The sequence below is a fragment of the Humulus lupulus genome, chromosome X (genome assembly GCF_963169125.1).
Source record: "Humulus lupulus chromosome X, drHumLupu1.1, whole genome shotgun sequence".
In the NCBI taxonomy this organism is placed as follows: domain Eukaryota; kingdom Viridiplantae; phylum Streptophyta; class Magnoliopsida; order Rosales; family Cannabaceae; genus Humulus; species Humulus lupulus.
The window spans coordinates 85,293,409-85,319,002 of NC_084802.1; the positions used below are offsets into that span (position 1 = coordinate 85,293,409).

At 41.1% G+C, this 25,594-nt stretch overlaps 1 protein-coding gene across 1 annotated transcript; it reads left to right on the forward strand.

The window, feature by feature from the left end:
- The first annotated feature begins 14,848 nt into the window (after nucleotides 1-14,848).
- LOC133806010 (uncharacterized) lies at nucleotides 14,849-16,501 on the forward strand. Its single transcript, XM_062244145.1, has one exon. The coding sequence runs from the start codon at nucleotides 14,849-14,851 to the stop codon at nucleotides 16,499-16,501; it is 1,653 nt and encodes a 550-aa protein (XP_062100129.1).
- Nucleotides 16,502-25,594: the final 9,093 nt, after the last annotated feature.

A 25,594-nucleotide genomic window follows, 5' to 3' on the forward strand; every position in this document is an offset into this window, starting at 1 on the left:
ATTTAGGTCACTGCGTTCACACTTTGTTCACACATTATTCACACTTTGTTCACACATTATTCATACTTGGTTCAGACTTGGTTCACGAGTACTTAACACATGATTCACATTTGGTTCACATATGATTCACACTTGGTTCACACATAATTCACACTGGGTTCACACACAGTTCACATACGTTTCACACTTGGTTCACACATGCTTCACACATGCTTGCTTCACACATTTATTTCTTGTTTCTTTTGGCTAGTTTTACCTAATAACCTTTGGATTTCGAACCTTTTGTCATATGTTATACAGGTCAAACACATATAAATATTGTGGTGTTATATAATGGATCGTGGGAACAAGTTTTGAACGAAGGTTGGTCATTTAGTGCTAAACAAAGCAAAGGTATGAAGGTGCCAAAGACTATCTGTTATCCCAAAATTTGAAAATGATGATGTGGCAATAAAATTGACATATAGCATGGATTAGTTGGGTGATCTAGCTTAGCAGTAGACCAATGCATCGGTGAAAAGTTTGGACTGATTGAGAGATGTCATAACCAGGCCAAGTGCACCTGAGGAGTCCAAATGGTGTGCTCGGACCCTAGTCCGAGGAGTCCAAGAGAATGGCTCGGACCCTAGTCCGAGGAGATGCCCCAAGTCATTGGCTCGGACCCAAGTCCGAGGAGAGGCCACAAGTCATTGGGTCGGACCATGATTCGAGGAGAAGCCCCAAGCAAGTGTGGCTCGGACCTTGGTCCGAGGAGAGCCAAGGTGTGGCTCGGACCTTGGTCCGAGGAGTGCCCCTAGTGGTTGGCTCGGACCCTAGCCCGAGGAGAGGCCAAATGGTTGGCTCGGACCCTAGTCTGAGGAGAAGCCAGGTGGTTGGCTCGGACCCTAGTCCGAGGAGAGGCCACAAGAAGTGTGGCTCGGACCTTGGTCTGAGGAGAGCCAAGGAAGGAGTGACTCGGACCCTAATCCGAGGAGCCCCAATGCATGTGTTCAGACCTTAGTCCAAGGAGAACCAAGGAGGGTGTGGTCGGATCTTGGTCCGAGGAGAGTAAGGGGTATGGTCCGTATGCAGGTGTCCAGCATGCATATGTCCGACCAGAAGACGATATTCATCAAACAAATGGATCAGACTACGTTAAATTCCCAGAAACGGCTTCAGCAAGAATCGGTCTGGGCATCGCGGGAATCTCTCATTCCTCACTCAAATTGAGGAATCTGTTGTATTTTGAATATTTTGTGTAATTTAAATATAATATAAATAAAATAATATCCCGATTCTAGAGGGATATCAGTTTAGGATCCCAAGCCTATAAATAGAGGGTTAATGGGATCAGAAAAGGACTTTTTGGCAATTTAAGATTTGGTCTGAGTTCTAGAGAGAGAAAGTACGTTTTTCTTGAGAGAGAAATCCTTTTTGTATTCCTATTTACACTGAAGAAACTCAGTTGACACTGGTTCATCTGATCTTGAGTGTGGATAAAATAATAAAATCTCTAAGTGGATTAGGCTATTACCGACTGATCGGGGCTGAACCACTATAAAATCTCTTGTGTTATTTACTTTTCTTGATTAAACTATCTGTGTCGTTTAACTTCTCTTGAAGGTTCATCGTTTTTGACGTTCTCACGTCGTTGGCTAAAAACACAATCAACATTTTGGTGCTTTCATTGAGAGCCTGAAGAGAAGAATAGACAGTCCCTGAAGCAATATGGCGCCTAAGAACACCACTGCAGCCTCCAAGAAGACGAGTTCCTTCAAGGAGCATGCTAGATCGGAAGGTCCCAGCTTTCAAGATCGTGAAACTAAGCCTAGAGTCGTGTTCGAGGATGTAGCTCCAGAATTTGAAGAACTCCAGGAGGCCATGAGCGCATTCCAGGAGGAGATGGCTCAGTTAAACGCCAGGCAGGAGGCGTTTGCTGAGGAAATGGCTAGGCAGAATGCCGCATTCGAGCAGTAGAAACGGGAGATAGACGCTAGGAGTGAGGAGATCCGTCGACAGCAGGAGGAGGCCGACAGGCGACATCGCGAAGCTGCACTCGCTCTGGAGGCAGCTACGCAACTGACCCGAGCCAATGCCCAGGCGGCACCTAGAGTGGCAACCACCCCAGAGGCAAGGACCACAGAAGGTGGTCGTAAGAAAACTGATAGACCAGGCAGGGGTGGTGGTAACCCACCTGGTCATGAGGAGGATGGAGTCCGATCACGCACTGCCTCAACTCAAAGGGGGAACTCCAAAACCCCCTCAAAGAGTCACCGATCAGAGACTTCCAGGTCAGGGAGTCATAAGTCAGGCAGTAAGAAAACACCTTCTGAGCAGGAGCACAATAGAGCTCCTCGTGGCAATGAGACTTCCCACTTCAAAGATGGGCATGGGCGTGATGAAGTTGACAGTCATCACACCAATCGTTCGAAGGAGAAGAATAATAACCAACGAGGAGGAGAGGATCGACCAGCTCAAACAGGAAAGCCACCACGGCATCCCAACCAGCGCAATGGCAAGGAGCACGCTCCACCCAGCAGACCTTCCGAGAAGACTCGGAGTACGGTGTTCGACCCGTTGGGAAAGAACACTGCTCAGAAGGACCCGAGGGACGTCATTGATGATAGAAGGAGGACCGTCCCGGTCGAAGGGCAAGAGCCAATTCGTCCTACCAGTCGAGTAGAAATACTCGATGATGGTTTGCCGGATAGGAGTGCCCGACCAGGCGGTCCCGAGAGTGAGTCACCAGCAGTGGCCCCAGGCATCCAAGCCCAACTTGATGCTTTGACAGCAGCAGTCCAAAGTTTGTCAAAACAACCAGCTGCGATTGATCCGATAGACCACAGAAGTGGCAGCCCTTTTTGTGCTCGAATTAGAGCAGCTCAACCACCAAAGAAATATAAAGCACCGGTACTGCCAGTTTATACAGAAAAGGCAGACCCGGTAAGACACGTTGGGAAGTTTGAAGATCAGATGGAACTGCTCGGGGTGAGTGATGACTACCGCTGCAGAGTCTTCCCCACCACATTGTCAGACATTGCCCAGGAGTGGTACTGGAAATTCAAACCAGACTCCATCACCTCTTGGGAGAGTTTTAGGAAGGAGTTTTGTAGGCAGTTTAGTACTGCCCGAACCCCTCCTGTTTACGCCAATCACTTGGTGGATATTAGGCAGGGTAAAGATGAGTCCCTCAAGAACTACATTCAAAGGTTCATGAGAGAAGCTAACCGAGCTACCGCGGTTGGAGATGAGGGAAAGATGGTGGCAATCTCTTCCGGTATTATCTATCGAAGTCCTTTGTGGGACAGCATCCATCGCCATCCAATTTCAACTTTACAGCAGTTTTTGGACCGGGCAGATAAGTATATGAAGTTGGACGATGCAATTGAGAAGGGAGAAAATGGATTGAACAATCCAAGCGGGTCAAATGATCCCCCCAAGAATGGTGGGAATGATCAGAATGGCGGTAAGAAACGTGGGAATAACGGGTTTGACCGCCACAATGAGAAGAAGGCTAAGTCGGGACCAAACGACAAGCCAACGAAGTATGAACCTCGATTTACCAACTACACCACTCTATCGGCGAGCCGAGCAGAGATCTATTTGGCTAGTCATCAAGAGGTCCCTTACCGGAAACCCCCACCAATCAAGAAGGAGATGAGTCAGAGGGATATGAACAAGTTCTGTCGTTTCCATGGAGACTTTGGTCACGACACGAATGAGTGTAATCACCTCAAAGATGAGATAGAGTTTCTCCTCTGGTCGGGAAAGCTAAAAAAGTACCGAACAGAGAAGACCCAAGGAGAGGGGAGCAATAATAATCCTGGATTCAAGCAGCAACGGTCCCCACCTTTGCAACCCGAACCTATGGACTTCACACTAGATACTATATGTGGAGGACCACACCTTGCTGGAGACAGCAACAAGGCGAGGGAGAGGTATGCCCGCTCCCTTCGTCATGAGTTGGGTGCGGCATCCACCTCCGAAGTTATGACGGTGGAGGAGCGACCAACAAAGAACCCAAGATATGAAAGTGAGTCCCTCACTTTCACTGAAGAAGATGCTAAACACGTGAGGTATCCTCACAATGACCCTCTTTTTTGTGACAGTCCAAATTGCTAATATGAAGGTGAAGAGGTGTCTGGTCGACACAGGGAGCTCTGTAAACATTATCTATAAGTCCTCCTTCGAGAAAATGAAGCTGGCTGTAAATGACTTGAAGCCGTGCTCTCAAGTCATTTATGGTTTTACTGGAGAAGGATTGTCACCAGCTGGGACAATCAAATTACCAGTCACGACGGGGGAAGCTCCCAAGCATGAAACCTTAATGACTGAGTTTTTGACTGTTGACTGCCCGTCCGCCTACAATGTGGTTATTGGTCGACCACTACTCACCAACTTGCATGCACTAGTTTCAATCTGGCACCTTTCCATGAAGTTCCCGACCAGTGCTGGCATAGGCTGTGTCCAAGGAGACCAAAGGGAGGCTAGGGAGTGCTATAATGCCTCGGTAGCCAAGGCGAAGAAAGGGGCCAAGGAGAACACCATGATTGTATGTGTTGAGAGAGAGGAGGTGGACAAGATGGATGTAGACCAGAGTCTTGCAGTAGTGACCGATGAAGAGATGTTAGAGGAGTGTGGCCAGAAGAGCACTCTTAGTTTGAAAGAGCAGAAGACCCCATCCGGTGATGAAGTCACCAAACAGGGCGTTGCCCAAAGCGAGGGAAGGGATTTTGATCCTCGCTTTGGGGATTATGAAAGTGATGTGGGACCGTCCGAGGAGTTAGAGGAGGTCCCTAAAGATGAGAATGACCCGACGAGAGGGGTCAAGATTGGAAAAAAGTTGAAAGCTGAGGTGAGAGCACAGCTGATAGAATTCTTGCGAAGGAATCAAGATGTCTTCGCCTGGTCTCACAAGGATATGGTGGGTATCTCACCAACTGTGATCAGCCACGTGCTCAACGTGGATGAAAGCTATCCAGCAGTGCAGCAGAAGAGGAGATTGCTTGACAAGGATCGAGCAAAAGCTCTTAAGGAGGAGGTAGAGCGATTAAAGGAGAATGGGTTTATCAGAGAGGCATACTACCCTGCTTGGGTTTCAAACCCAGTGTTGGTGCCCAAACCCAATGGAAAGTGGAGGACTTGTGTAGATTTTACTGATCTAAACAAGGCATGCCCGAAGGATTGCTTTCCTTTACCGAGAATAGACCAGTTGGTAGATGCAACCTCTTGTCATGAAACATTGTCCTTCATGGATGCATATTCAGGGTACAACCAGATCAGCATGCATCCTCCTGATGAAGAGCATACCAGCTTTCGAACAGATATAGGGCTATACTGCTATAAGGTCATGCCCTTCGGATTGAAGAATGCAGGAGCTACCTACCAGCGCTTGGTGAATGGTATGTTTCATGACTTAATCGGCAAAAGCATGGAGGTGTACGTAGACGATATGCTGGTGAAGTCAAAGGAAGCTGAAGGGCACGTGCGAGACTTAGAGGAGTGCTTCACAATACTGAGGAAGTATAGCATGAAGTTAAACCCCCTCAAGTGTTCATTTGGAGTGGGTTCTGGAAAATTTCTTGGGTTTATTGTGAACTCCCGAGGAATAGAGGAAAACCTAGAGAAGATCAAGGCCCTCGTTGAAATGAAGTCTCCAGCTAAAATAAAGGATGTGCAAAGCTTGACTGGACGGATTGCAGCTCTAAGCATGTTCGTTTCGAAATCAACGAACAAGTGCGTCCCATTTTTTAACCTGCTTAGGGGAGGCAAGAAGTTTGAGTGGACCGCAGAGTGTTAACAAGCTTTCCAAGCCATAAAGGAGCATTTGGCCCAACCTCCTGTTCTTTCTAAGCCAGTTGATGGAGAAGACCTATTTCTGTACCTAGCAGTCACGGAGCATGCTATTAGTGCTGCCTTAGTGCGTGAGGAGGACAGAGTGCAACACTCGGTGTATTATGTTAGCAAGCGATTGATAGGAGCGGAGTCCCGATATCCCGTGATTGAGAAGTTGGCTTACTGCTTGGTACTTGCATCACAAAAATTGCGGCCATACTTCTAAGCACACCCCATTAAGGTCCTTACTGACCAGCCTCTACGCCAAGTCTTACAGAAGCCGGAGTCGTCTGGTCGGCTACTTAAATGGGCGGTTGAGCTAGGCCAATTTGAAATCAAGTACCAGCCGAGGACTGCTATTAAAGGCCAAGCTTTGGCATATTTCATCGCTGAGTGTACCGGGATCGCTGATGTTCCCGACCAGCAAGAGAGTGTAACTGGGCAGAAAGAATAAATTCCTACGTGGCAACTGTTTGTTGATGGGTCATCAAATAAGCATCATTCAGGAGCTGGGATTATATTAGTCACACCAGAGAAGCACCGAATTCATTGTGCCCTGAGATTCGGATTTAATGCTTCTAATAATGAGGCAGAATATGAGGCCCTCCTAGCAGGCTTGCGACTGGCTAGAGATGTACGTGCCCGGTCGGTGGAAATAAATAGCGATTCCCAATTGGTGGTCTACCAAGTATTGGGGGAATACCAGGCAAGAGGCCTACGCATGGTGGCATACTTAAACAAGACCAACGATCTACTAGCACAGTTCGAGGAGTATACCATCAAGCTAGTACCACGGGAGCAGAACTCTAATGCAGATGCTCTAGCAAAGCTTGCTAGTGCAAAAGACGCCAAAACTCTGAATATAGTACCGGTAGAATACTTGGCGGAGCCGAGCATTGATAAACAAGAGGCCATGCCGATCACGATAGCCGACACCTGGATGACTCCCATCATTGCTTACCTTGAGCAAGGGACCCTCCCAGTGGAACGTAATGAAGCAAGGAAGATTATGAGGCAAGCTGCTAGGTACACCATGGTGGATGGGGTGTTGTATAGAAGAGGGTATTCCTTACCTCTACTCAGGTGCATAACACCCGACCAGTCAAAGAGTTTATTAGCTGAGGTGCATGAAGGGTTTTGTGGAGATCATGCTGGGGGGCAGAGTCTATCTAAAAAGATCTCGAGGCAAGGATTTTTCTGGCCTACCATGAACGAGGACTCTATGGAATACGTGAGGAGGTGTGACAAATGCCAAAGATTTTCTAAAGTGCCCAGAGCGCCCCCAAATGTCTTGAAGCAAATGCAAAGTCCATGGCCTTTTGTAGTGTGGGGTATTGATCTGATCGGGAAGTTGCCCAAAGGAAAAGGAGGAGTACAGTTTGCGGTGGTTGCAGTAGATTATTTCACTAAGTGGACTGAGGCCGAACCATTAGCCACGATCACTTCGAAGAAAGTATTGGACTTTGTGGTTAAGAACATAATATGTCGCTATGGTCTGCCTAAGAAGATAGTGTCTGACAACGACACCCAATTTGACAGCGACATATTTACCGATTTTTGTACTCGGCATGGCATCACAAAAAGTTTCTCCTCGGTAGCCCATCCGCAAGCCAATGGGCAGGTTGAAGCGGTAAACAAAACACTGAAGGACACTCTGAAAAAGCGCCTGGAGCGAGCTAAGGGTGCTTGGGCGGAAGAATTACCAGAAGTCCTTTGGTCATATAGGACTACTGCTCGGACAGCAATTGGACATACCCCTTTTTCTTTGGCATATGGGTATGAGGCCATGATACATGTGGAGATAGACCCCCCATCTCATAGAAGGACCATGTACAACCAAGAGGAGAATCATCAGTTGCTAGCAGAATCCTTGGACTTCCTCAAGGAGAGAAGAGAGGAGGCAAACCTGAGAGTTGCTGCTCACCAGCAAAAAGTGGCGAGCTACTTCAATTCCAAAGTGCGAGATCGAAAGTTCCAGGTCAGAGATTTGGTCCTAAGAAAGGTGTTTGTTAGAGACCCAGCAGCTGGTGTGCTAGGACCAAACTGGGAAGGACCGTATCAAATTGAGCAAGTCTTGCCACCCGGCACCTACAAGCTTGCTCGGCTGAATGGAGAGCTGATCAGGAACTACTGGAATGGTGAGCACTTGAGAAAATATTATCAATAAATACTGCTTGCAGAGTAGTAGCTTTGTATCAAGTGCTTAACTTGTTATTTAAGTTTTTTGTTTGTGAACTGGTTATTTGCTACCCAGTCACATTATTTTGAACAATGTTATTTTGTTTGGAACTCGTTGTTAGACACGTTTTGTCATTTATTATTACGAGTAATAAAAGAGATCACGCACAGCGTGGTCGAATCTTGCTACAAATTTTGCATATGTGTTGATTATTCTTGCTTGGCAGTGTTCAACTGTCATTATGATTTAAACAAAACAGGTCTTCTAAAAACTAAGTGTAAATATATACCGGATAGTGTTCAACTGGTCGGTATCATGAGATGAATGACCAATGTTTAAATAATGTTTTTGTAGTGGTCAACTACTGAAATATGTTTGTATATTTTATGTGTTTCACGAGTAGTAACTGCTCGGACAAATTTGGTCAAGTAGCAAGTGATCAAGGATTTTTCAACCCTCAATTACTTGGGGGGCACATAGGGTATACTGGTTTGTACTTCAACACAGGCAATAAGAGCACGAGCAAAGATATCTATTTTTGGGCTGACTTGTAAATTTGGAAGTCTAAAAAGGCCATTAAGCTAGCTTGTTTGACAAAGCTTAAGTAACTTAGAATTTTTAAAAAAAATTTAAGTTAGAATAGATATTCGTGTAATAATATAAGTTATGCTCATAAAAAGTTAGAGCAATAAGAGCATGAGGAAGTATATTTGGTATAGGCTTATGAAATGTTTAGAATTTCTAAGTTAGAAAACTAAATACTCATGTGAAATTTAAGGCACATAGGAATTTTACTATTCACAATAAAGACTTAAAAGTTTATAGCTAGTCAAAAAATAAAAGTAAAATGCAAGTGTCAAGTTGCTCATTCTCACGAGCAAAAGTGTACAAAATAAAATAAACTATGATAAAAACTAGTAAGACTACAACTAGTCATGCAGGTGTGCTATAGCGGGATGAGGAGTCACTGGCGTGCTTCTCTGGTGGGTTGATCAACCCCCTCCTCGGCCTCAGCTGCTCCTCTTGCTCGGAATGATAATGTAGAGGAGGCTGGTGTAGGGCTAGGAGGATTGGCAGCTTCCTCAGCAGCCCTTGCTTCACATCTAGCAAGCTCCTCTGCCTGAACCTCCTTGGTGAAAAAATCGAGCTTGAGAGGTTTATTCAGTTTCCAGACCTGATAAAAGCAGTCGAAGCTAGCCTCCTCGTAGCGAGTTAAATCAAACTCCTTCTCTTGTTTCAACTCTTCATTCTCGCTGATTAGTCCCTCATTCTCACGAGCTAACTCCTTATTCTTAAGGGTCAGCTCCTCCAGTTGAGCGGTCAAGGACTGGTTGGTTTGAACTTGCTGCTGATTCTCATCAGATAGTCTCCTAAGAGACTCATCCCGTTCAGCCACGGTCTTCTCCGCCTGCTCCAACTTAGATTTGGAGTCTTTTTCTGAGGCAGTTAGAGTCTCTACTTTAGCTTGGGCCTCCACCAGTTGATCATTCAGCACCTTGATCAACTCCTTGTAATCAACTGACTGCTGTTGGGCGTGACAGAAGGTCATAAGCGTCTGCATGAAAAACAAAAAGTTACTACAAAGCAATAACGTAAGTAATAATCTATCTTATGGTGGAGTACTTACGTGTGTCAGCTGAGCAATCCTTCTATCTAGGACAACATTGACACTAAGCCGGGGAATAGATTCAAAGCTTTGAATCGTTGATGCATCGCGGAGGGTCTGATCAGCTGACCCCCTGAGCTTGGTGTCAGCAGCCCGGAGTGCCTCGCTCGGGCCAGGCGGGCCTGGAGGAGTTAGGCTCGCTGATAGAGGAAGTGACGAAGGAGTTAACGGTGGGAGTGTAGTCGACCCCTCGAGTTGTCTCCCTCGGCTAGGCGGCACTGCCTTCGGAATCTTCCTCGGGGGCGTGGAGCCACTTCCATCGCCAGCTTTCCTCTTTGGAGCAGAAGCAATGCACTGCCTGAACATATCCGGATCTGCAATAGAGGAAACACAAAGTTGTTAGAGATATAAACATAATAAAATGTAGATGAGTATATTACTACTACAATTTTGTTAGTCTCGAATCACCAAGTTATTAAATGTATTCCTATGGTTACTGGACCTGAGTTGAGCATCTGGTCAATAAACTCGTCCTCGTCATCCAAAGATGAGCTGGATTCTCTCTTAATCTGGATGGCCTTTCCTTTCCCAGACTGAGCAGGAATAGCAGATCTGTGCTGAGGCTGAGGCTGAGGCTCCCTAATAACAAGGTCACCGGGCCTATGAGAAAGCGGAGAGGGTCCAGGAGAAAACTGGTCAGTCACTATCTCCGTGCCCGCATTGGACTGATCAGTTGTATTGTTCTCCCCGGTGGTACTTTCCACCGCCATATCTTGGTCACACGGTACCAGGCCCACCATCTGAAGGTAGTCCACAGTGACCAATTTTTTATCATCTTTCTCCGCAGGACTCATGCTAGCCAACTTCTCTGCTCGATCAAACATCCCTTCAGTAGGCAAGGGTCGCTGGAATGGAACTGCATGTGTAAAGGCCAAGTTGTTGGCCTTAATGTCTGATGTAAGGAAATATTCTTTGTAATACTTCCTGGGGTTCGATTTGTGAGAGATACCATTAAGGTATGTAGTCCCCCTTTGCCTGTGGTAGAGGTGGAAGAAGCCCGTGTAGTTGTGGGTGGGATTGGTCCTGAAGTCAAATAAGTAGTGCACCTCGTGACGGGTAGGCTCATCCCAACCATGCAGGAAGTAGAGAATGTATAATGCAAACAATACCTGGATCCCATTCGGTGCAATCTGGAATGGGGAGACATTGAAATAGTCCGCTATAGATCGAAAGTAGGGATGTAATGGAAGTGTCGCTCCGGCGTGGACATGATGCCTGGACTAAGCGCAGTATGCTCCACCAGGCCTATTGGCTCTCTGGTGAGAGCCCGGGCATATCACGTTCACCCCGCTCAAACCCAAAGCCTCGATGTGCTTGCGGAACGACGCGGGATTAAGCTTTGAAGCTTCGGCAATGAACCAGGAAGGTTCTTCTCCTCCCCCCCCCCCCCTTCCGTGGCTTTTGAACGGCCAAGTTCTGGATCACGGTGGCAAATTTTTTAGAAGGTGAACCTGAAGGAGTTGCAGTGCGGGTGTGACTGCGCTCCACCACCTTCTGCACCGCTCTGCGGGCAACTTGTGGATCTTGTTCCTGGGGAAGTCTGTTGGATTTCTTCACCCTCATTGTCGACTGAGAAACTTGTTGAAGAAACTGTTCCTCTTGGAGGAAGTACAAGGCTGAGCGGGGAAGGATCTGCTTGAAGCGGCGAAGGCGGTCCTCTGGAGTACAACTAGTGGACGATTTTGATGAGGAATCGCTGTTTAGAGGAGTCTCGGTTGACTGCGGGATGGATGTGTCGGAGTCCGTATGGTTGTCACCTCCCCTATAATCAGAGCGATTCATCTACAAAAATAAATAAAAAATGGGGAGGTGAGTAACCATATAGAGAAAATTCAACAAGAATAAAATTTATTTTCACACTTAGAAAAATTTATCTAAGTGGAAAAAGTATAGAATGCATGGAAAAAAGATTTTAATCCTTAAAGGTGCCTAAGAAATATTTGAAAAATATAGCTTGAAGAACGCCATAATTGAGCTTAAAATTGTGCCTAAGTGCGAAGGCCAGGCGTGTGTGTCCGATCGGACAACAAGGGCCCAAGGAAAGGCCAAGGGATGCTTAAAGTGGGAGTGGTACGCCTAGTGCCTAAAATGTGTAGGTCCGAGCAGATGCACCAGGCAGCTGCCATGAGGAGTGACGCCCGAGGAGAAGCATGCCCCACGGTCCGAGCGAGTGGTGTCCGAACGTCCGAGCGTCTTGCACGCCTTGCACCTCCGAGGAGCCCAGCACCAAACAGCCCCTGATGTCCGATCGGACATGGGCGTTCGAGGAGCATAAATGTGGTCCGATCGGACCACATGTTTGCCCAGAATTTTAAGTGGCCGATCGGCCACTTCCTTAATCTACCCATTTTTTATACCCCAACTCTAACCATAAAACCCAAACCATAAGAGCAAAGCTCTAGATTCCCTAGCATAAACACATTTCTTCATCCATACATACAAAAACAAGATCAAAACATGGAAGAGGAAAGGTTTTTTCATGTTCTTGAAAGTTTCTATGCTATCAAAAACCCCAAAACCCATACTCATGATTTATATCAAACTAACCCATTTTTCTTGAAATTCCTATGAAATTAAAGGTAATGTTGGGTTACCCATAGCACAAACATCCTCAAAACCCAACAAACCAACACATTATACAAGCATTCATATGAGATTCATGAACAAACTCAACAAAAAAGCTATCAATGGGTTTCGGCCATGGCATGGGTTTTCATGAATTTTTTTGAAAAATAACCACAATGTAAAGACATGGAAAAGAAGACTTACTCAAGGTTGGAGAACCTTTGACTTTCTTGGAGATTACTTGAAGAGATGGAGAGCTTCCCTTGAAGTCCTTGAAGATTCGGCCAAAGAGAAGATAAATCTTGGGGTTTCGGCCAAGAGAGAAGAAAGAAGAAAGGAGGTTTTTTTTTTATGTGATTTTCTTGTGTGAAGAAAAGTGTGTAAGAGTGGGGAATATTTAAAGAAAAAAAGTGGGGCTTATTGGTTATTTTTGGACCCTTGGCATTCCAGAGCTATTTTTTCTCCCCACGATCATAGACAGTTTTTTGCAGTGATCGTGGCCTATAAGTTGTGGTCTACTGCATGGAGGGAAGATGAACAGTTAATTTTTATAAATGCTGTCAACTGGAGAAAAAGTTTATTATGTGAATGTATCATATAATAAACTTGGGGGGCAAATGTTATCCCAAAATTTGAAAATGATGATGTGGCAATAAAATTGACATATGGCATGGATTAGTTGGGTGATCTGGCTTAGCAGTAGACCAATGCATCGGTGAAAAGTTTGGACTGATTGAGAGATGTCATAACCAGGCCAAGTGCACCTGAGGAGTCCAAATGGTGTGCTCGGACCCTAGTCCGAGGAGTCCAAGAGATTGGCTTAGACCCTAGTCCGAGGAGATGCCCCAAGTCATTGGCTCGGACCCTAGTCCAAGGAGAGGCCACAAGTCATTGGGTCAGACCATGATCCGAGGAGAAGCCCCATGCAAGTGTGGCTCGGACCTTGGTCCGAGGAGAGCCAAGGTGTGGCTCGGACCTTGGTCTGAGGAGTGCCCCTAGTGGTTGGCTCGGACCCTAGCCCGAGGAGAGGCCAAATGGTTGGCTTGGACCCTAGTCCGAGGAGAAGCCAGGTGGTTGGCTCGGACCCTAGTTCAAGGAGAGGCCACAAGAAGTGTGGCTCGGACCTTGGTCCGAGGAGAGCCAAGGAAGGAGTGGCTCGGACCCTAGTCCGAGGAGCCCTAATGCATGTGTTCGGACCTTAGTCCGAGGAGAACCAAGGAGGGTGTGGTCGGATCTTGGTCCGAGGAGAGTAAGGGGTATGGTCCGTATGCAGGTGTCCAGCATGCATATGTTCGACCAGAAGACGATATTCATCAAACAAATGGACCAGACTACGTCAAATTCCCAGAAATGGCTTCAGCAAGAATCGGTCTGGGCATCGCGGGAATTTCTCATTCCTCACTCAAATTGAGGAATCTGTTGTATTTTGAATATTTTGTGTAATTTAAATATAATATAAATAAAATAATATCCCGATTCTAGAGGGATATCAGTTTAGGATCCCAAGCCTATAAATAGAGGGTTAATGGGATCAGAAAAGGACTTTTTGGCAATTTAAGATTTGGTCTGAGTTCTAGAGAGAGAAAGTACATTTTTCTTGAGAGAGAAACGCTTTTTGTATTCCTATTTACACTGAAGAAACTCAGTTGACACTGGTTCATCTGATCTTGAGTGTGGATAAAATAATAAAATCTCTAAGTGGATTAGGCTATTACCGACTGATCGGGGCTGAACCACTATAAAATCTCTTGTGTTATTTACTTTTCTTGATTAAACTATCTGTGTCGTTTAACTTCTCTTGAAGGTTCATCGTTTTTGACGTTCTCACGTCATTGGCTAAAAACACAGTCAACACTACCACTTACAATAGTCTTGTTGATCAATTGTATACTTTAATCGGAGCTGACAAGTCTCGTATTGATCTTGACTTAAATGTAATCTATCATTTTGGAAGTAAAGGTATCCCTCCATCTTTGATTAGTAATGATGATGATGTTGCTTTTTTTCTTGATGAGATAGGAACATCTATCAATCATCGGACAACCCTATGTGTGTCTACTATAGGGAAGAGAAGTAATGATCCTTTGGTTACTAAAACACGTGAGTTGTATACTATTCCTCCAGTTGAAACCAAAGTGAATGATGATTTTTGCATTGATGGCAATGAAGACAGTTGTGATGATAATAATAATGATGCAGATGGCAATGAAGACAGTTGTGATGGTGATAATAATGATGCAGATGGCAATGAAGACAGTTGTGATGGTGATAATAATGATGCAGATGGCAATGAAGACAGTTGTGATGATGATAATAATGATGCATTAAGCTCAGATGATAATGAAAATATTGATAGGTCTACCTGCAATGATGTACTTGTGAAGCATAATTTACAACAGTCAACCTCCAATGAAGTATTGAAGAGCCATGATTCCTCAAATAATAGAGGTCGTAAAGTAAGATAGGTTGGTGAAGATAATCTATGGAGTACTCCACTTTTGTTGAATCAAGGGGAAAAAGGCTCTACTTCAGCCTCAACAGCTCAATTACTAACATCTTCTTCGAGTATCAATTCGTGGGAAATAAAAGAGGGTCAAATATTTGAGAACAAGCAAGAGTTGAAGATGAAACTCCATCTTTATGCATTAAAGAAAAACTTTGAGTTTAAAGTAAAGAAGTCTGCGAAAAATATATGGTGTACAGTATGTGTTGATGAAAAATGCAAATGGAGGTTGAGGGCTACAAAATTGGTTAATTCCAATATGTTCAAGGTTCGTAAATTTTTCGGTGAACACACATGCTCATTGGATGTTCGACATAAAGATCACCGTCAGGCATCCCCATGGCTCATTGGACATGTCATAAGGAGAAAATTTGAGGGTGATGATGTTAATTACAAGCCAAGGTCAATTGTAAAAGATATGAGTTTATCATATGGAGTTCATATGAGCTATGCTAAAGCTTGGAGGTGTCGAGAGCATGCATTGGCTTACATAAGAGGTACACCAGAATCACCATTTCAGAAACTTCCCTCATTTCTATACATGATGGAGCAAAAAAATCCTGGAACTGTTACTCATTTGCAGATGGACAATGAAGGTAGGTTCAAATATTGCTTCATGGCCTTAGGTGTTTCTATAATGGGGTTTAAAACATATATTCGCCCAGTTATATGTGTAGATAGAACCTTCTTGACTACTCGGTGTGGAGGTACTTTGTTATGTGCCATGGGACAAGATGCTAACAAGCAAATATATCCAATTGCATTTTCAGTAGTTGACTCAGAGAATAATGACTCATGGTTGTATTTACTACTTAGGTTGAAGGAAGCGATTGGTGAAGTGGAGAATCTAGTATTCGTGTCTGATAGACATACTAGTATAGCAAGTGCCTTGACTAAAAATTTTCCTGAGGCACACCACGGTGCTTGTATACATCATGTTAGCATGAATATCCGTGCGAAGTTCAAAACTGACCATTGCCATGAAGAATTCTTCCTTGCAGTGAAAGCTTATAGAAAGCAAGAGTTTTTATGCCATTTTGAGAAGATTAAATTCAAAGATCTTGCAATTTCTCAATACTTAGAGAATCAAGTGGGTTTTGAAAAGTGGGCTTGTTCTTTCTTTCCTGGTCATCGATATCATTTAATGACTACAGGTATTGCTGAGGCACGTGGGTGGCCAATTACTTGTCCCATGGAATTTATGAGGCACACTTTACAAAAATGGTTTTTCGAGCATCGAACTGCAGCATCAGCGGCTACAAGTCCTCTTGCCACAGAAGTGGAAGCTGATTTGCGAAAGTTAGCAGACAAGTCCACTACCTCGTTCTCTTTTCTGTCTAGTCAATATGAAATAACAGTATTGGATGGTGATCTTGATGGAGATGTCGACCTGAGGAGGAAAACATGTAGTTGTAGAAGATTTGATTTGACAAGTCTTCCTTGTGAACACGCTCTAGCTGGTGCTCGAGATCGTGGCATTAGTCCATATAGTTTATGCTCCAGATTCTACACAGTTGAAGCATGGTTGTCATCCTATGGTGGATCTGTATATACGCTGGGTAATGAAGAATCTTGGGTGATACCAAATGACATAGGAAGTATGATGATAGCTCCTCCTTTAGTGAAGCAGAAGGCTGGTTGTCCAAAGAAGAAACGACGTTTATCAAAGGGTGAGAAGAATAGCAAACAACATAGATGTAGTAGATGTGGTGTCCTGGGCCACAATCGAGTGACGTGCACCACTGTTTGTCCCCCGCCGTCTAGACATGCTTAGTTTGTACTTTTATTGTTTTACTTTGTACTCTTCAATTGCGAAATTTGAATTTTTAGATTGGTTCAGTAATACGACTTTTTGTGTTAAAGTTTGCTGTTTCGGACACACCGAATTCATATTCACACTTAATTCACACCTAATTCACATATAGTTCACACATTATTCACACATATTTCACACGCGGTTCACACATAATTCACACATAATTGACACCTGGTTCACACCTAATTCACACATAGTTCACACATAGTTCAATCCCGATTCACACATATTTCAATCCTGATTCACACTTAATTCACACCCAATTCACACATAACTTAATAAGATAAAAGTGATAAAGATTTATCCATTCCACTATTAAGATGAAATAAACGAAGTCATTCAATACCATTTAATGAGATGAAGTTGACATAGTTTCTTCATACATTCAAAAGTAAGATACATATATTTAAATAAAAGACAACTATGGTTGTAAGTTATGGTAAAACAAATCTACACAAGTCTTTTTTCTAAAGAAATTCATGTTGTCGTCATTTACTTCGGATAGCAGTTTTTTGGCTAGCAAGTACTCCAGATGTTTGATGACATATACCCCACAATCGCCACTGCAAAGGAAATAAAGTTTTTTAATTATTGGAAGACCATAGTGATTATTTGCAATATAAATATGGTTAACAGAGTTATACCTAGTTTTGGTCTGTGGCACTTTTTCTGTGCCAAGTCTTGTGAACTCAAAACGCACTTTCTCTACTTGTAGTTGGACTTCTTTCCTATGGCTTAACAGCCCACTGGATTGAATTAGAAATGGTAGCATTTTTCCCCATCTGCTCATTTTATTCTCAAACTCCTTGTTGGAGACCACAGTGATATCAGAGTCATAAGCTTTTATAAGATAGCTTGTCAATGATATCTCTAACAACACCCAATATGTCCCAGAAAAATTAATTGGGGTAAACACATCGTCAATGTCTTTCCAACTCCTTTTGAAATTGTTATCATCACCTACCAAGTAATCAAGCACTTCTTGTGGCCAAATGTAGCTTGATTTGATTTTCCTCTTGTTGAATTGTTCCCAATGTGGTTCGAAGAACTGTTGGAACATAGAATCCACGATGGTGAATCTTTCGGAGTGAGTCTTCTTGTAAGTGTACACTCGTTCTTTCATCAACCCTAAAGCTGCATCAATGTGCTGCATGCCAAATATTATAAGTATATATACATTCAAATTATATATATTTTTAAAAAAAAAAATTATTTCAGTAGTCTTACCAGTCCGTCCAGCCATGTACGTGGTGTAAGTAGCTGAATAAACCATTTCGCAGTGCACGAACCAGCCAAGAGAGAAATAGGCTTATCATTCTTTTTTAAACCAATTACCCATTTCTTAAAACGTCTCATTTGCTTTTCGTCATATGGCTGTAGGGGATTAATTTCACAAGGATCAGTTACAATTGTCTTTGCTTTCTTTTTCTTCTTAGTTGGATCAGTAAACTCGGAACCAAAAATTCTTTTCGTTGGAACCCTCCTTCTCTTGAATTCCACCCCAGCCATAGCTTCAGGAGATACCATCTTACAGCTAGGGCTATCTTCTCCAACAACGTGCTCCATAATAAATGTACGGTGTGGTGAAGCAAGATGCTCATCTGATAATGAATCCTCAGAATCACTACCTTTACGTTGCGAGAGCACTAATTCAATTAGATAATCCAACTTCTCCTCCATTCTGTGTTGGTTACTTTTCAAAGTGTCAATATTAGCTAACAACTTTTCATGGTGGGTGTTAATTGGAGTTGGTATCTCTTTCTTGTCTTGCTCGTGATGATGCCCATCTGCTACATCGGGCTTTGTGGGAGATTCCTCACGTTCTTCCCTTTCAAACTCCAATTCCACATCATCGTCTACAAAGCTAATAACACATCCCACGAGTAGTTCATCTGGTCCTTGAATAATAGAGTCATGAAATTCTTTCTCTTCGGGTCTTGGATTGAGCGTGGCCTTCACAAGATTCTGCAACAAAATAATAAATTAATAAGGTATAAACATTACTTATAAATCACAAACTCAAATAAAATCTTAACGACTTACACTTTTTTTCTTAAATACACCTTCAATATCTTTCTCTTTCAGCATTTTATGCGCTGACCAGCTAAGCATTCTTAGAAAGGCAAGGGGTTGTTGATCAGCAAATGCAGAGAACTTTGTGAAAATTTCATAGGCCCAATATTGCAGAGCAATGGCATAACCATAAATTGTGTACTGAGGTGCTGGTCTTTTTCTCTTTTGCTCAACATTCTTCAAGTATTTATTCCTTATCCTTTCCATATCTTTTGTCAAGCCGAATAATGTCTTCTCGTACGATAATCTCCCCCAAGGATAGTTGAAGAAGTCATCTTCATTTTCCACCATGGAAAGGACATCAATAAAGCATTTCTTCTTTGGTTCAGTAGGTAATAAAAGATAGTCTACCAAAAAACATAAACCTAATTTCCATACGTCTTCTTTCACATCGCACCTTTTGAATCCATCTTCCAACTCTTCAGAAGACAAACATTCTTTATTGTTCAAGTATGTCTGGAGAAGTCTTTTACTCTTGGTCATTTCTTTATACTTTGCCTGATCCGGAGAAATTCCACAATTCAATCCAGTGATCAAACCAAATTCACTAATTCCAAACCTTGTATTCTAACCACAAATATTAAAATTCAAGCAGTATTCGTTCTTTCCTCCACCAACAACTCTCCTAAGCAGTAACTGGTGAATAATAACTCCATAATATTGTAGAGGCGGAGCTAAGAAGAATTGCTTGAATGGTGACTGTTTCGCTCGTTCCAACAAGTCAAATGTCGTGAACTTCGCTATTATTGTACTCATAATGCTCCCTCCCATATACGCAGCCTTTGCTGGATAATGCCTTTCAGTAGGAAGCATGAGGAGTGACATCTGAAAAGGTAAATTAAATAAGTGCTTAATACATAACTTAGATATATTCACACTTTCTTCACATATGGTTCACACATTATTTACACATGGTTCGCGCATAGCTCACCCAAATTCACACCAACCTCACACATAATTCACACCAAATTCAGACATAGTTCACACTAAATTCACCTCTGTTCACACAAAATTCTAACAAAGTTAGTATTTAACAAATATATACACATAATAATCCATAAGCCATCCCACTGTTGGTCTTGCTTGAGCTAAGATATTTCTCAATCAAAAACCCAAAACACATCAGAAAATGATTGCCAAACCAATTATGCAGCCCCACGTGTACCAACTGCAAATTCTAGTTGTCACCTTAATTTTAAACCACCTTTTCTCCACTGTTGAGTTGTTTGCTTTGCCATAAATATATATCAGAACATGTGGTCTAAATATGATTATGATCCTCAACAATATTGCTCAAGACAATTGTTTGGACAATGTGAGATATTAACACATATTCTAAAGATTTTTCACTCACTGTTGCTTTCCCATTGGCTGCAATTGCGCAAGAAGATGAGCTTCGTAGAGAAATTCATAGGCCAAATCTGCATTTGGACTAAAGAAATATGCAGAAGTTATTTCATCTCTAAAGAAAATGCAGAACCAAATGCAACTCTGGCCAGCATTGCCATAAGCTATGTCTTACTCTTGACCACTTAGTACATATGGTAACTAATGTGAGAGACATCCTTAAATAACAATTATTATAACTAAAACAAGCCTAATCATAGTGCATACCCCACAACAACCAGAATATTATTTCCTCAAAAGTTCCCAAAATACAATCCCATTCCTCATTCTAGTCAACCTAAGAAACAGAAATTACCACTCTTTCGTCTATTATAGATAATCTTAATAGGTGTTTTATCATCTTCAATCCTAATCAATATTCTAGAGTAGTCTACTCCAATCTGCACACTAAACGAGCCATAAGGTTCATAAGACCAAATAAGAACTCTCTCTCTCTCTCAGTCCAAATTTTCAAAGATTCTCATATTAAGTACTTGCTTTATAGCCTTATAGGTCTATGGAAATACTTGCTCATTCAATATACATCTATGTTACAAACTTTTTCTTCGAATTTTTACAATATTTATCATGTTTGACTAAAAAAAATCCCCCACATTTTAGTTAAAAATGCTACCTAAATAAGAAAAGTCAGTAGTTTTGATTCCTTGATCTAAAAGACCAATAATTTTGCTGTCATAAGCTATTATAATATCTTTAAATTCAAATTTACTATTAGTCCATCTACATTTGATTGGACACTGATTGGTTGGTAGTTTGAGACATTATATTTTTAATACAAGCCAGTCAGTCAATCAAATCTTCTCTTGCAAAAACTATATCAAATTTTACTTTTTCGTTTATCAAGTTATGCATCAGTCTGTAGATTTGTGGTGGAATTTCATATATAAGTTATGCATCATAAGTTTTCATGTAACCAGTGCTTATTTCTTGGTTATATTAAAGAAATATATGTATATATATATTCATGATTTCAGCCGAGGCCATACCATAATACACATCACTTAGAAATTATTTCAACACTTCAAAATAAGATAGTACAATTTGATATTGACAGTATGTAAAAGTTTCTCATCATACTCTTGCCTCACTATAAGGAAATAAGTCTAATAATGGCTTATTATAATCAAGAAAAGGTTCAAGAATCACTTTTAATAGGGTTAGTTAGTGTAGTTTCCTTTTATAATTCACACATTATTCACCATAAGTTCTAAACATGGTCACACACCATTCACACCAAATTCACACATGGTTCACACATCATTCTCCCATTGTTCACCATAATTTTGGAACATGGTTCGCACATCGTTCACACACTATTCACACCAAATTCACACACTATTCACACTAAAATCACACATGGTTCACACCAACTTCACTTCATACATGGTTCACACCACAATCACACATGGTTCACACCAATTTCACACATTGTTCACACTGAAATTACATATGGTTCACAACAACTTCACTTCACACATGGTTCACACTAAATTCACACCACAATCACACATGGTTCACACCAATTTCACACATTGTTCACACTGAAATTACATATGGTTCACAATAACTTCACTTCACACCAAATTCACACTAAATTCACTCCTTATTTCCCAATTAAAACATGCCTCAAGTAGTTAGAAATTTAACCAAAGTCCAAACCTTACATTCTTCTAACATGTTTCCAACCACAACCATCAAATCTCAAAGCATCAATATGACAAATTCAAAATAAACAAAGGAGTCATAATAACAACAAGGGATCTCAACAACAATACCTTGAGCTAGGGTATCAGGCTTGCAAGGGGAGTGTGGGGTCTTAGGTGTTGTAAACCTTGGGCTCCGGCGACGTGGGCTCGACGATATGGCTGCGAAGCACGGCTAGGCAGCAATGTGGGTGGGTTCGGGGTCGGGACCAAGCGGAGGGGATGGGTTCGTGGGGTCGGGACCAAGAGTGTAAAAGGGGCTGGTGGCTGTGGAGATGATGACGCGACTGGGAGGAGGGACGAGGTGGGTGCTGGCCGGAGTACCACCGCAGCTTCGACGGGAAGAAATCTGGGTTTGGGAGGGAGGGTTTTCAACGGACGGGAAGGGGGAAGAGTAAGAAACTGAAATAGAGTTTTATTTGTTTAACAAAGGGGTAATTTTGTCTTAAAGAGTCAAAAATGTGAAAAACTTTAACTAAGGGTTAGAGTTATAAATATAGGGCTGAATAGGGTTAATTCATGGAGTTACCCTTATCTAAGTTTTTTTGTTGCGCTTAATTACTGAATTTTTTTTTTTGGGCATAAATATTTGATTTTTTTTTTTAACTTTTATATTTTTTGTTAAGTGACAAATATAAACAAATTTAAATGCTAACCCCATAAATATTTAAATTTATATAATTATTGTACTTAAATTTTAATATTTATAGCATAAAATATTCATTATTTATGTTATAAATATTAAAAATTAAATATTTAAATATAATAATTATATAATCTTATTTATTAATAGCACTAATATCTTTAATTAAAAATTTTAATATTTTCATATTAAAAAAAAAAACTGTTGCAACAATTCGGTATGACGTATGGGCAACGCAGCATCGCTGCTACTAGTACCATATTTGTGGCGAGAATGTGGTAATCCAAAAGTGATGTATTCAAACACCACGCGATTGACCAATAACTACAAAATTATTAGAAAGGCAATATTCACAAATCAATTTTCCAATGATTTTTTATTATGTCAAAATATGAATTACACTGTTGTTATTAATAAAAGTAATTAACTTTAAAATTTAGTGTAATTTTGGAAGCACGAGGGGGTCGCCGTCATTGTCGCTAATTTATATACCATTAATTCATGATTTTAAGTTGGTAATAGATCGCTATTGCTTGTATAATGTTGTTATTATATGCATGTGCCTATTATTATACGAGTAATGATATATCCGCTAAAAGTATACTTCAAAACATTATCAAAATTACCACGAGAGTTTTTTTTAGCCAATTATATTTATTTCAAATGGACTTAATATTTTAAAAACTAGTGTCATATTAATTGGTATACGTAATGTTTTGATACATAATTTTAGTGTACATATCAATATTCTTATTATATATATTATTATCTCTATATATTCTTTATATATAAAAAGGTGTAGATAACATAAATTATTAGTTTTAATGGTTTTTTTTATTAATCTTAACAGAATATTATAAATATTTAACGAAATATATTTTTAAACTAAATTAAATATATATTTATTAATTGTATTAATATAGATTTAATTATTATAAAATATCATTATTATAATTAAATATAGTACGATATATTTAATAATTAACAAATTACATTATTATAACTAGATAATTATTAATTATATCAATATAAATTCAAATATTATAAAATATCATTGTTATATTAATATATTATACAAGACTAGATATTATAATATAAAATCAAATGTTATAGATATTATTGTTATAATAATTTATAACATATAATATATATTCCTAACTTTTATAACAATTTTCTAGAATAAATATTTAGTAATTATAATAATATAAATTCAAATATTATAAAATATCATTATTAAAATAATATTTAATAATTGTCTCTTCTATATAAAAAGTGTGTAGATAACGGAAATTCTTAGTTTTAACAATTTTTTTTTTTAACTTTAACGGAATATTCTAAATATTTAACGGAATATATCTTTAAGACTAACTTAAAAATAGATATTTATCAATTATATTAATATAAATTCAAATATTATAAAATATCATTATTATAATAATATTTAATATAAGACTACAAATAGAATAATTATATTAATATAAAATAAAATATCATTACTACAATAGTATATAATGCAAGACTAGATATTTAATTATTATATTAATATAAATTTAAATGTTATAATATATTATTATGATAATAATATATAATCCTAATTTTTTACTATTCAAATATTATAAAATATTATTACTATTGTTGACGCGGTTATTCGGCAACAAATAATTATACGAATAAACGGGACGGATTAGTGCTAAAAAGTAAACCGTAATATGAAGATAACTTAATTCTAAACTGGCGAATGGGTAGGTTATCACTCCTTTCCTTTTAGGTGGTTCGAAGGTTAAAATCCTTCTAGTCCACCAATTAATATTATTGATATCTCTCGAGTATTCCTTAATGAGTGTTTCTTTACAATAAAAACGCTAACCCCTTACAACGCCCAGGGTCTCGGTATTTATAGGGAGATGATATCTGGGTGTTGGTAAAGGGGGTCATCCCGTGACCTTCTTACCCGTCATGTCATCTCTGTGACACTTATGATTAATTCCTAAAACCTGACAATGAGGTGTTGTCTAATCAATAGGTAAGGGGAGATAATTGGCTGCATGGCCCAAACCAGTCGTGGGATGCCTGAACACGCACGTTTATGCTGCGTGTCTGAGAATTCAGGAATGGAATAGACACGTGATGTCTGATATGTGCATGTTTACATTGCGGGGTAGCCTTTACAAGGATTCGAGTGTCAGATCTATGCTGCACCTCGAGCTCGATGTAGCGCCAGCTCGTGATATCCATACTGCTGACCCACTGCCTACGAGTAGACTGCTAACTCTCTGACCAACTTTGGGCTAGGGAGGTGGATACTTGTAACAGCAGCTTCGGGTGGACGATTTACACGTGGCGGACTGAATTACGCCCTTTCCCAGCTCGCTAATAACTCGTGGATATTTAGGACGTACATTTGCCCCCCAAACCCCTGCTCGTGACACATGACATCATCTGTGGCCACAACGGGGGCTTTTAGGTTTCTTTTTCGACTCTTCATGTCCCGTCCATTGCATTGGTATCGGACATGTGGAGCACCGTGGTTGGCGATGGTCCAGCTTCCAAGAATCGCATTAAATGGCCTAGCCTAACTTCGGCCGTCGTTTCGTCTTTCAAGTTGTGACCCTCATATCTCGCATTAAGGCGATCGAACGGTCCTCGCTCCTTTGCCTTTTACGTATATATAAGGTTGGCCACCTTTCGCATGAGCCACCCTTTATTTGAAAAAGATTTCCTCATCTTCTCTCTTCTTTAGCCTCAGAAGTCTTTCTCCTTCTGGTTATCGTCCCAGAGGTCTCTACGTTCCAGACACAAGGGTTTCTTCGTGACTCCGGTTCTAAAGGCTCCACCAGGACTCCGACTCCTACGCTTCTTGCGATTTTCACACGATAAAAACATTGTAAGTCCTCTGCCTGTTGTACGTTTAGATGTTTCTGTTTCTCTTGTTAGGTAAACTTCTTTCTTAGTTGCACACTGTAGGTTGTTTTTCTTTTTGGCTGGTGTTTTGTGCGTAGGATTTTATCCTAGGGGTATCGATCATATGAGAATATGTTTAGGAATGTGACATATAGGACAAGATAATTCCGGGGTAACCTTTCTGGTAGCTTTTCTGAGTAGCTTTTTGGAATGCCTGTTTGGAGAAGGGAAGGCGATAGGTTTCTGGGGTGCAAAACCGGGTAGCTTAGGGGTCACGCTTCCCAGGCAGTTTTGCTTTTTGAAAATTTCCCTCCAAGGCAAGCA

Coding starts and splice junctions, on each gene's coding strand:
- LOC133806010 (XM_062244145.1), top strand. CDS start 14,849: ATGAAACTCCATCTTTATGCATTAAAGAAAAACTTTGAGTTTAAAGTA.